Genomic DNA, 13,603 nt, shown 5'->3' on the forward strand with positions numbered 1-13,603 from the left:
AAAGCAAGCCAGCTAACTGCACATACACTACAAGGATGACCTCCCACCAACCCTATTACTAGCTGAAATCCTACCCTTCCCTCTAACAAGCACTCATGAAGCTTCAAATGAGCACCTATTACATGAGCCCTTGAACCACCATTCCCCTGTATTTACTCTGACATACACATGGGAAAAGACAGTAACCTTTTACGTAACTGGTGTTCATGCTCATGTCCATTCCATATTAGGGGGTACGTGCTCGCCACATGCACCGGTGCCAGAAGTTTTTCCCTCAGCAGTATCCATAGGGTACCAGCTCTGGTGCCCGCTGGAGTGGCGCCCACATGACATGGTGTAAGGGGCACTGCCAACTCCCCCCACCCTCAGTTCCTTCTTGCCGGAAACTGACAGTGGGGAAGGACGGCAGGTTGCAGAATGGACATGAGAAACACATATCAAAGAACACCAGTTACAGAAAAGGTAACTGTCTTTTCTTCTTTGAGTGCTTGCTCATGTCCATTCCATATTGGGTGACTCCCAAGCAGTACCCCTAGAGGTGGGTAGGAATTCACGGATGTGTAGATTAAACAGCTCTGCCGAACCCAGCGTCGTCTCTGGCCTGCTAAGTGATGGCATAATCAGTGGTAAACATGTGAACAGGGGACCACGTTGTGGCATTATAGGTGTCCTGAATAGGGATGCGTGCCAGAAAGGCTGCCGAAGATGTCTGCACTCTCGTTGAGTGGGCTCTGACAATGTGCAGCAGCGGAACTGTCGTAACAGGTCCTTATGCACAATTCATCCTATCCGCTCAGTACATTCTAAGTAGAAAGCCAAAGCCCTCCAGATGTCCAGGGCATGAAGACGCATCTCCTCACTGGTCTTGTGTGATTTGGGACAGAACACTGGGAGGAAGATGTCCTGGTTCATATGGAAGTTGGAGACCAATTTTGGCAAGAAGGCCGGGTGGGGCTGCAACTGAACCTTATCTTTGTAGAAGACCATGTACGGAGGTGCTGAGGTCAAGGCTTTAATTTCAGAGACCTGTGTTGCCGACGTCACCGCCACCAGGAATGCAACTTTCCATGACAGGTGAGAAAGAGATCAGGAACCCAGCGTCTCAAAGGGTGGGCCTATGAGCCTGAGGACCAAATTAAGATCCCACTGTGGGAAGAGCCTCTCGAGCCGTATCAAGAATCTGACTGTCATGTTGTGGGAAAACACTGTCTGTCCTTGGATCAGCAGGTGAAAAGCAGAGATGGCCACTAGACGCACTCTAATGGAAGAACGTGCCAGGCCCTGGATCCTCAAACGAAGCAGGTAGTCCAGGACAGCCTGTATGGAAGAATGCGAGGGAGAGATGCCACGCTTAGACACCCAGCGGGAAAACCTCATCTACTTGGCCAAGTAAGTCAGTCTGGTTGAGGGCTTCCTACTCCCCAGGAGGACCTGTTGGACTCCTTCTGACAGGTCGGGCAGGGGTCAGGGAGGGGCTGCGGACAAGCTCATAAGTGTGCCGAACCAATGTTGGCGAGGCCACGTCGGGGTGATCACAACCATCTGCGCTTTGTGTCTCTTGATCTTTGCTAGGACCCTGTTGATGAGTGGAACTGGAGGGAATGCGTACATTAAGCTCCCTGACCAGTGAGGGTGGCACCAGGAGCCAATGAGGGTGGCACCAGGAGTGTCAGGATCTCCTGAGCTGCTTGAAAAGCTTCGGGCGTTGATGGCACCTGAAGCTGGCCGGGGCCTGCACCGCTATCTGGAGTCACAGGCAAGACATGGGATGGGCTGCACCGCTCGACTTGAACTGGGAACTGACTTCCTGAAGGGGATGTTGAGCTTCCTGACATGGGCCTTGGCACACCCCCTGCCCTCTCCTTTTCCTTGAGGGAGGTAGGAGATTCTCCCTCCCTGCCCCCCAGTCTTTTTCGGCTTCTTGACTGGAACTGTAGAGGGAGACCGGTGCCGGCTTGTGGACAGTGCTGGGGGGAGCACTGCACACAGAGGCCACAGTGCTTGGTGCAGAGTCAGACACCTGCTCCGGCGCCGAAGTGAGTGACGACCCCATTAGGAATGCTCTTTGATGGATGTTGCGTTCCTTCTTCGTCCTAGGTTTGAAGGACTTGCAGATACGGCACTTGTCACTTATGTGCCCTACGCCTAAGCACCTTAAGCAGCTGGTATGGGGACCGCTGACGGGCATATGCCATTTGCAGCAATCACAGGGCTTAAAGCCTGGGGACCTGGGCATGCCCTGACCAGGTCCCGTTTGGGACTAATGGAGAGTGTGAGAACTATTACTAAGGGTAACTAAGAAAACTATTAACTATGTATAACTATTTTACAGGATTTCAAAATTCACAAGAACAGAGAAGGAATCAATGCTAGCCAAAGCATCAGACGTTCCAGCACTCATTGGCAGCAAGAAGGAACTGAGAGTGGGGGGAGCTGGCGGTGCCCCTTATACTGCGCCATATGGGTGCCATTCCAGAGGACACCAGAGCTGGTCCGCTACGGACACTGCTGAGGGGAAAACTTCCAGCACCAGTGCATGTGGCGAGCACACACACCTAATATGGAATGGACATGAACAAGCACTCAAAGAAGAATCAGAACTTACAGAAAGCTCCGCAACAACACACTCATACAAAAATGGCTACTGACCCAGCCTCAATGCTGCTCTTCACTTTCCTGGCATCAGTGGGGAGCACTGGATTGTGAAAAGGCAGGGGAGACACAAGGGAGTTATATTAGCATATGGAAGGGAAGACACAATAAATGAGAGAGTGAATAAGTGTGGCAGAGAAAGTGAGGGAAATATGGAAGGGTGAGAGGTAAAGAGGGAGGAAGGAAGGCTGAATTGACTAATCAGATCAGATTAGTCTAGATCAGACTTTTGTAATACATTGCATGATTCATGTAGAGATGATAGTTTTTTAGTAGTTTTTTAACTTTCTCTCTTCACACAGAGAGTTTGAGTAGTTACTAGGCCTTTCAGTAGGCTATGTAGAATTTTAGTATTTTGCACACATCCAGAACATTCCATATATAACATTGACTAAATTAAGGTGAGAGGATGAAGTGAGGAAAAACAAAAGGTATAGAAAATAAAAAAAAACAAAAACAAAAAAACAACAAAAAAACAGAAAACAGGAGGAGGGGAGTATATAAAAATTAAATGAGAAGACTAAGAGATAGGGGAATCTTGGGGCATGGGAGATTTCCATAGAATAGTTGCAGGGCCTGCAGATACAGGAGTAGAAAATAGAATCACAGGGCTGGGACTTGGAGAAAACAATGATGGGTAAATAGATGCCCATATTTCATTGTAATATGTTCCAACTTTTATGCTGAAAAGCTATGGGAGGGAGGAAAGGATATCTTTTCTCCCCTTTTGACTCCCTACAGATACTGTATCTGTCAAAATCCTCCTTTACACACTTTCTTGACAAAATACTTATCTGTAACACCTCTTTGGGACAGGGATCCTATTTTTAGTCTTTGAAAAAAATGTAGTTACCCTACCAGGGGGAAAAGAATACCTTTTGAGATCAGACTTTTGTAATACATTGCATGATTCATGTAGAGATGATAGTTTTAGAAGTAGTTTTCCGGTGTTAACTCTCACACAGAGCACCCAGTTTGACAGTACTAGGCCTTTCAGTAGGCTATGTAGAATTTTAGTATTTTGCACACATCCAGAACATTCCATATATAACATTTATATATCTGTCAGGATAAGGGAATAAACTGGGAAAGTACTATCTCCTAATTTATCAGAAAACATAACAAGACTTTGGAAAGGAGAGAGAAAGTCTTCAGACAAATTTTTTCCTTGATCTAAAATAAGGTAAAAGACTATACATTCTCATCTGAGATTAAAAAAATAAATTAAATGCAGGCTTTAAGAAAGTTACCATGGTAAATTGAACATGGTAAATTAATTACAATAATGTACAATATTCTTTTTGCAAGAAAAAACATATTTTGACATTTCACTTTAGTGACTACGGCCCTTACCTCAGTTTTAAATACAAGATAACAAAGTACTCAGGACATTTTTCTTGCATTAAAGAAACTGCATTACTTTGAACATACATAGATAAAAAATATTTTGACATTCAGTATGATTCAGTAGATTTTTCATGCAATAAGTCAGTTAAATAATTTTTTCTACACATGCATTCCTGTGTTTCAATGCTATGTAAATGACTGAAGTGTAATAATGAATCACCTTTCTTATAGTTGCAGAATATTGAGGTAGCATACTCTGATCCAGCCCTTCTGTCTGTTTCAGCTTCTCACATACGGCTTCCACATTCATTGAGCTCAAAGGCACATGTGATCCTCCAGTGGCTGATCCTGTGACTGTTCCTGTTCCCTATGCAAGCGGAAAAATGTACACAAACAACATATTCAAATGCTCAGCATGCCTGAGGCAAATCAGTCTTCAATTATATGCATTTTTGGATATGGAACTAAAAGGTAAAATTATCATGATTAGTGCCAAATTATCTAAATATAATACTGGAAAATACTAACATATGGTGGTAATAATAACAATAATAATTAGAAGGAAATGGCTGAGACACTGTCCATCCTAGAAAAGTGTTCTAGTTTAACCAAACTAATTAAAAAAATCAATATAAGATATACAAATTAATATATCAATATAAGCAAGGGTTAAAACTACAGTGTTACCATTAGGGGTTTGCACAGATTTAACTAGGTCAAATTTTAAAAGCAAGACAAGCCCTTATTAAACAATCTGGATTCCAGTGTATTACCCAAACTCTTCATGCTAACTTCAGACTAAGGTGACGTAGGGTGACTCTTTCAGCTTCTGGGAGTAACACCAAAGAGGGTGTGGGGAGGAAAAATGAATGCATCTGCAGGTGCCCAGTACAACAAGGCTCTAAATTCTCAGAAAAGTTGTGGGGTCTCTGTGCCACGACACAGAGATGGCTAAAGCAAGGTGAAGGGGAAGAAATGTATGTCTATGTTTATGCAATTTCACAATCCTGTTAAAATATATCCAGATAAACTGTCCATCTAGATTCTTATACCACACCCATCAGCAATATATTCGAGCATCTATATTAGTGATATGTTTCAAACTGTAAATTGGGTCTAATTATTAATTGATGTAAGGCAATTTGTAGACTACAGCTTTCTTTGAAAGTTTTACACAGCGTCCATGAAAAACACTCATTACTCAATAACGATATCTACATTGGAAAAAAAATATTTTTCAAAATAAACAGCTGTTATTTATGCTAGAGGGTCAGATACTTAGTTGCTTCTGTAGGTCAAGCTCACTGCACACACCAGAGGCTCCTACCACTCTTCATTCACCCCTCTCCAATCACAAACTCCCTGTTTGCCATCCTCCAATCCTTCTTTATTTCAGAGACTCCCTCCAACCTCCCTCATCACCTCCCTGTATGCCAGGGTCTCACATTCTCCCCTCGTATCACAAACTGTGTGCCACCTCATTCCTCCCTTCCCTCTTCTCCACCATGACAGGGGCTCTGTGTGCCCTCCATTCACCCTTCCAGCACATGGCTGGGGCTCGGTGTCCCCCATACCACTGTGCCTCATTCCCCCCCGAATACCAGGGGTCCTGTGTACCTCTCAATTCCTCTCTGCAAGAGTCTGAGTGTCTCACCATCACCCAACCCACCCATGACAGGGGCTGTATGTGCTTCCCTTTTCCCTCAACTATTCTTATTTCTTTTCTGTCTATCTGGGAGATACGTCATTCAGGATGTCAAAATTTTAAACTGTACTGAGACATGGGCAGAGAGGAGATGAGGGGTATTGTTATGCTGGAAAGTGTTAATGACTGCTTTGATTTATAGACAATTACAAAGATGACTGATGCTGCTGAATCTGTGAACCAGATGCAAGGGTCTCTGTCTCCCTCCCACCATTTCTCTCTGCTGATTTCACAAAAAGCAAAGGGGTTCTGCCCACTGACACCTAGAACATTCCCTGACATTTTGGATATTATCACGTTACATAGAGACAAACAGAGAAATTCCATCAAGACCTCTTTTGCCTGTACAATTCTATGTATCAATTATATATCAATTTCCCATTTAGAACTAACAGATTACTACAACTGTGTCATCTTTTAAAACCACTGACTACCTCATTTATGTATATAAGTTTGCTTGCTTTAATCCTGTAATAACTCTTTCATTTCTTTTCTTAGTCAATAAAATCTTTAGTTTATTACAGGATTGGCTACAAGCATTGTCTTTGGAGAGAGATCTAAAGTACAAAATGACCCGAGGTAAGTGACTGCTCTCTTGGGACTCGGAGCAACCTGAATATTTTGTGATCTTTGGTGTATAGCAACCAACTATCACTAAGTCCAGCTTGACTGGCTAGCAAGATATACTGGAATATCAAGGGGACTGCCTCTGACTCTGTTTTAAGACTGTTATAGTGCTGTATAGTTCATATTCCTTACTGGGTTGGTGAAATCTAATTATAGAAATACAACCCAGTTTGGAGTCTCTGCCCTGCTTCTTGACAGTCTGCCCTGAAATTGGCATTAATGCTCATGAACCACTCCAGACACTGTGACACAATGATTTACAGAAAACCACAAGAGACAAAGAGCACACACTGAAGCAAATAAGTATAGTTCTCTATAACAGAATCATAAAAATCTAGGGCTGGAAAGCACCTCCAGAGGTCATCAAGTCCAGCACCCTGTGCTGAGGCATGACCAAGTAAACCTAAACCATCCCTGAGAGGCATTTGTCTAAGCTGTTCTTAAAAATCTCCAATGATGGGGATTCCATAATAGCTATTCTCCTAATAGCTAAACTAAATCTCCCTAGCTGCAGATTCAGACGATTATTACTTGCCCTACAATTGGTGGACATGGAGAACAACTGATCACAGTCCTCCTTTTAAACAGCCCTTAATATATTTGAAGTCTGTTATCAAATACCCCTTCAATCTTAGTTTCTCAAGGCTAAACATGGATAGTTTTTTTTAAACTTTTCCTCACAGGTCAGGTTTTCTAAACCTTTGATCCTTCTTGCTGCTCTTTTCTGGACTCGCCAATTTGTCCACATCTTAAAGCGTGATGCCAAGAACTGGACACACTACTCCAACTGGGACCTCAACAGTGCTGAGTAAAGTGGGACAATTAAGTCCCATGTCTTACATGCAACACTCCTGTTAATACACTCCAGAATATTAGCCTTTTTCACAACCGCATCACATTGTTGACTCACATTCAATTTGTGATCCACTATAACCCACACATTCTTTTCAGCAGTACTGCTGTTTAGCCAGTTATTTCCCATTTTGTAGCTGTGCATTTGATTTTTCCTTTTTAAGCGTAGTACTTTGCACTTGTCTTTACTGAATTGCATCTTGTTGATTTCAGACCAATTCTTCAATTTGTCAAGGTCATTTGAAATTCTAATCCTGTCTTCCAAAGTGTTAGCAACCCTTCTCAGCCTGGTATTATCTGCAAATACTATACGCACACTCTCTACTCAATTATCCAAGTAATGAATGAAAATATTGGATAGTACTGGACCCAAGACAGACCCCTGCTGAAAGAGATTTCAACATTAAATGTATTTCTAGATATTTAAAAGGAATAAGAGAGGTTTCAAAATATTGTAACATTTATTTAGTGGTAATAAAAATGTAAAAATATCAGTATAATTGGGAAAGTACAGAAAGAGTTAATTCTACTCACAGAAGAACATAGTTATTGAAAAGTGCAGTCTAAGAGTGAATGCTATACAGTACAACTTTAATTATCAAATGTAATGGAACTCATTAAATAATTTTGAATAGTTGGCGTTTTGGATAATGAACATAGTTAACAGTTCTCTGTATTGTGACCTTGTTTTAGCTAACAGGGAGTTTTGGATAACTGAAGTTTAACTGTATATCTAGGTTTTATCTTCTTGTCCATGTGCAAATATTTGGATCAAGCATGATTAACAACTTTGGTTGCATCAGTTCCATATGAGACTGTGGTAAAATATTTCCTTTCCAAAGACACTCTTAAGCATTCCATATATAGTAAACTATAAACATCTAAATAGTTAAAGGTACCACTACATCAGTGGTCTCCAACCTTTTTACACACGAGATCACTTTTTGAATTTAAGTGCAAGCCAGGATCTACCCCGCTCCTTCCCTGAGGCCCCGCCCCTTCCCTGAAGCCCCATCCTGCTCATTCCATCCCCCCCTCCTTCCGTCTCTCACTCTCCCCCACCCTCACTCACTTTCACCGGACTGGGACATGGGGTAGGGGTTCGAGAGGGGGTGCAAGCTCTGGGAGGGAGTTTGGGTGCAGGAGAGGGCTCTGGACTGGGGCAGAGTGTTGGGATGCAGCAGGGAGTATGGGGTGCTGGCTCTGGGAGGGGGATCAGGGCTGGGGTGGCACTTACCTCCGTCAGCGGCGCAGTGGGGCTAAGGCAGGCTCCCTGCCTGCCGTGGCCCCATGCCGCTCCCGGAAGCAGCCAACATGCCCCTGTGGCGGGGCACGTGGCTCCACACGCTGCTCCTGCCTGCAAGCACCACACATCTCCCATTGGCCACAGTTCCCCGTTCCCAGCCAATGGGAGCTGCGAGGGCAGTGCTTGTGGGCAGGAGCAACGTGCAGAGCAATGGGGGCATGCTGGCCGCTTCCAGGAGTGGCGTGGGACTGGGGCAGGCAAGGAGCCTGCCTTAGCCCCACTGCACCACCAGACTTTTAGCAGACGGAGATTGAAATTGACTGGCAGAGGCTCCAGGATGAACCAATCGATTGTGAGCTACAGGTTGGTGACCACTGCACTATATCATCTGGAATTTCAGAGCAGGCCACAGAATGCTACCCTACTTTTATCATTACACATTCTGCTGTGACACTTCAGGTTTTCAATCCTTCCTCTTCGTTTTCTAGAAAACTAATTTCTGCCTTTGGCATCATAACCCAACACACATAAACCCATTATTATTCAGAGGACATCCAAAACCTCTATATAATCATAGGATTACTTAACCAAAGGGCTCAGCCCTGTGGAACTCTTGAAATTCTGCAGAAATGATGTTAATCGCCAAAAGCCCCTAAATTTTGCAGGAACAGAGCGCACTCTTGCAAAGCTTAGCTCTGAGCACAGAAATCTAAGATCTGTGTGCAAGACAGAACAGAGTGCTGGGGACGGAGAATGCAGAGCAGGAAGAGACATTTCTGAAAGATGATACAAGCAGAGCCCTCTATCTGTAATCTGGTTATTCCAGATGTCCCCAGAGTCATCAGAAATGCTAGTTCTATTAGCAGTGCACCCACCTAGCATTCACAGTTCCTGCTTATGGAATTTTGGTTTCAGCACTGTGGAACATCTAGGCACCACAGGACTGAAGCTAAACTCTGTGGAGGTCCATCACTTCTTCAAAGCTTAGAAGCTCAACATCACACAGGTAAACTCTGAGATGCAAAACTGTGCTTTGGTTAACTACAGTTCAGTTAATCAGCATTTACCTGTAATTCTTTGTAAACAATGATGAATGTATTTATGTTCTGTATAGTGTTTCTCTCTTTTCTCTTTATTTAAGTACTTCACTTTCAAAGGTGAGCTGAAGAGACCTTTAAGAGAGCTTAAGAGATTCAAGGAAAGAATCACATTTACTCTTGATAATGAGAACACCTACAGCTACACTAGACAATATTCAATTTACTTTTTTTAAAGGATATAAATCCTCATATACTTCAAGGTATAAGCCAATCACTAATTGATTAAATGTTAGGAAGCAGCTTTCCCTCTGAACTATGTAACTGCCCACATTACAGGCTTTCTTCCACCTTCCTCTGAAGCATCTGGCACTGCACACTGCTGGAAATAAACTACTGGATTAGATGGACTAGTGGTCAGATCTGGTATGGCTTATTCTTATGATTTCAAACAACAGAGAGGCTACTAGGTATACAAGAAGAGAGGCTGTTGCAGGCACATTGGGCAATACTTGTGCATTATTTGTATTCCCTTCTTATGTAATCTTTATGTTTTCCAATACTTAACTTTTATAATCACTTTTACATTCTTAGCCTTCTTAGTCTCCTACTTACCAAATAGTTTTGGCTAATATTTCTCCACCCACACACTCACTTTTGATAGTCACAATTATCTAAATTATTTCACGGTCTGTAAATAGTAAAAGATATTCCAGTTTCTTTTATGAATAAAACTAAACAGTTTTAAATAGAGCATTTAAATACTAACAAAACTACAGATTATGGGTTTTTTTAAACAAATACATTTCTGTTCTAAAGGGTAACTGCAATCTAACATGAAGGCAAACAACAAAAATAATTTTTTGATTCTCGTAGTTAAAACTTACACGTTTGTTACCTTGACTTGATTGCTTGAGAAACTTGTCCAAAAGGCAACAAAAATGGTCATAACATTTTTAATCATTCTGATATTAAATTTTTTATCCAAGTAGTCAGCACAATTCAGAAATTTTTAGAGCTATTTGGACGTATTATTCCAATCTTCTTCCTATTCCAATGTGATTTCTCAACAATATTCTTACAATGAATGTAGTGAATAAGAGATGCTGAAAAGCATGAACTAGGTTAATCTACCCATAATCACAATTTACTGGTTAGTTCAAATTATACTTTAGTGGAAAAATCTATTATAATTTGAAAAATGGCAGCCATAAACTGTGACCAAAACTATTTTATAATGGTGTTGCTAACATAAATACTCTAAGAACAAAGTGAAGAGTTTCAACAGTTTGTGAACTGTGAATCTATCAAATATAGTATCTGTAGATTACCACAAAGAAATAAAGAAGGAAATTTCACACACTGTTAAAATGGAATAGGCATTCTTGCATTAAATCAAAATATTTTAGCAGTCAAGAGCAAGTCACTATTTCTGCATGCATTAAGAGTTAGTTTAGAAAGAAGCATTTTTCTCTATCAAAAATTATATGGGAAAATGCTTAAATATTTAGATTTTTGTTAAAGTATAAACTATTTGAAATAAATACACATTAATCCAAATCACTCTTTATAAAAACACTGCCTGAAGAATAAATAATGTAATTGCTTTAGGGATAATGTCATCATGTAAGCGAATTAAAACTGTATTTAAACTGACATTTTTCAGCTTAGAGAACATTACACTGAAAAATATTTGCCATGCAAAAGCTAAAAGCAGCTTGTCAAAGCAAACCTAAGGGCTAGTAATGAGCATTAATTTATAGACAGCCTAGCATGAAGAGCTTTTGCAATGATTCCATCAAATAAGTAAATGACAATTCATAGAAAGTTGCTGTACCTGTTTCTGTTTGTTTAACCCAGATTTACACAGCTTCAAGAAAGGGACAAAAACAGAATGAAAAGACAGAAGCTTAAAGTGAAACATCAAAAATGTCTAAAGATGTAACTGACATTCATATTAATCTAATTTAAAACAGTGAATGTAAAACTAGCTTTATGATACAAAGTTAGTATACTGAGATTTTTTTATACTGCAATAAAACATTTAAGATAGATATTTCTGATAAGTGACTTGCTCCTTTTGTATTCATAAAAAAGCAGATGAATACTTGTTGAGGTTTAATATCCTAGGACAGAGGGAAGATCTGCATCATTTTTACTGTGAATAATCTTGGTTTGCAGCCTAAAATTCCTTTGCCATTTCAAAATTAGGTTACACCATTATTTGTTGAATAATTTTAAAGTCCTCATAGCTAAGCAAGGAAAACAGAGATGAAAAGGTAGATTTTGAGAACAAATAGTAATAGGGTTTATAGTTCGCATTCTAAGGGGATTAACAACATTTGCAAGAATAAGTGACAAACTTCCCAGGCTGCATCCTTTGACCATACCCAGACCTATCCATTAAAAAAAAACTTCCATTATTTTTAAATGATAGGCAGGGTTTATGTATAATTACATGATTTGCACAGGTCCATTTAGGGCCACTTCAATGAAAGTACATTATATGCCTCAAGGCATTATTGATTTCATGCAACAGGGAAAACATCTTTAAAACAATACAATTATGTTGAGGCATGCTCCATCCTAACAAGTGCAATTAGTAATGCTAACTTGATTCGTGATATATGTGGGTAGATATGTAGTAGTAGGATTTTATGTTTGTATTTTGGATAATTTAGAATGAAGGATATAATAATGCAGCATGTATTAAATGTATTGATGTATGATTTAACCATACCCTGCCAGCACCCTTTCTGAAAGCAGAAAGGAATGGCCTAAGGGGCCACTGGTAGAAACGCATCAGACAGGCTGCCTGTGTCTGAACTGATGTTAAGGCAGGAACAGACCAGAACAGTTCTTATGGCTGATTATGGTCACCTTTTGTTTTAGGATAAGTTTTCATTTCCTTCCCTGACGGACCGAGGGACGCACCCCACCCATGTACTTATCCGCTCCACTGATATTGACTTGGACTCCTTATTCATTCCATGGGTGGCATACCCGAGCCCACTTATCCACTGACACTTTAAAAACCTTTGCACCTCAATCTGGGTCTATGCCGGTTATGCGATATGTATGTATCTTTTCATCCTTGCAAACTATATCTGTAACCCTCCATAACCTAAGCCTGACCCCAGAAGTACAGTACCTTCCCTCTCAACCTGTGTATTTTTCATTTCAAACATTTACTTTAATAAAATTTGCTATAACGTCTTGTTTCTTATCTGCATTGTAAACAAAGTTGTGTAAGGTTCCTTTGTAATCCCTTTAGTAACCATATAACCCTTTCTAAAATGTAACCCTGTCTGAAATTCTCTGTAAAACTGTTTGGTGTGAGTAAAGGATGTGTGCATGGTTAAGGCAGGGCCGCCCAGAGGATTCCGGGGGCCCGGGGTCTTCGGCGGTGGGGGGCCCCGCTTCGGTGGTAAGTCGGCGGCGGGGGGGTCCTTCCGTTCCGGAACCCCCCGCCGCTGAATTACCGCAGAAGCGGGACCCGCCGCCGAAGTGCAGTCTCCACCGCGGGTCTTCGGGGCACTTCGACGGCGGGTCCCGGAACGGAAGGACCCCCCCCTCCCCCCGCCGCCGAATTACCGCCGAAGACCCGGCTGCACTCCGGCGGCGGGTCCTGCTTTGGTGGTAATTTGGTGGCGGGGGGGGTGGGGGGTCCTTCTATCCCGGAGAGGAAGGACCCCCGGTCAACGAAGACCGGGAGCGAAGAAGCTCCGGGGGCCCGGGCCCCGCGAGAGTTTTCTGGGGCCCCCGGAGCAAGTGAAGGACCCCGCTCCAGGGGCCCAGAAAAACTCTTGTGGGGGCCCCTGCAGGGCCCGGGGCAAATTGCCCCTCTTGCCCCCCCCCCCCGGCGGCACTGGGTTAAGGATGAGTGTGAAAGCCATCACAAATGTCCAGATGGTCAAGAAGAAGTGAGAGACTTGGAGAGACAGCAGGAAAGAATCAGAAAACATCCATTTTATCTGATGCTAAATAAGTTAGCAGCATTAACAACCTCAAAGGTAAGGCAAACACCCCCGCCCCACAAGGCGAGACAACAAATAAGAGATAACAGCTGAAAACCCCAAGATTAACACCACTTAAGGACTAATGATTACTAATGATTACATTGCAAAATCCGCAGAC

General features: G+C 42.1%; 1 protein-coding gene across 5 annotated transcripts in view; it reads right to left on the minus strand.

The window, feature by feature from the left end:
* KIDINS220 (kinase D interacting substrate 220) overlaps positions 1-13,603 on the minus strand; it is a 166,027-nt gene that overhangs the window by 12,170 nt on the left and 140,254 nt on the right. For 3 of the 5 annotated variants that reach the window (XM_039528939.1, XM_039528935.1, XM_039528936.1), the window contains 2 exons: positions 11,304-11,336; positions 4,220-4,366 (listed from right to left, as the gene is read on the minus strand). In XM_039528939.1, coding sequence (XP_039384873.1) covers positions 4,220-4,366; positions 11,304-11,336 — 180 coding nt within the window. The remainder of the gene's footprint in view (positions 1-4,219; positions 4,367-11,303; positions 11,337-13,603) is intronic. The other 2 variants (XM_039528938.1, XM_039528937.1) reach the window with 1 other exon arrangement.

This window comes from Mauremys reevesii, linkage group 3 (genome assembly GCF_016161935.1).
Source record: "Mauremys reevesii isolate NIE-2019 linkage group 3, ASM1616193v1, whole genome shotgun sequence".
Lineage (NCBI taxonomy): Eukaryota > Metazoa > Chordata > Testudines > Geoemydidae > Mauremys > Mauremys reevesii.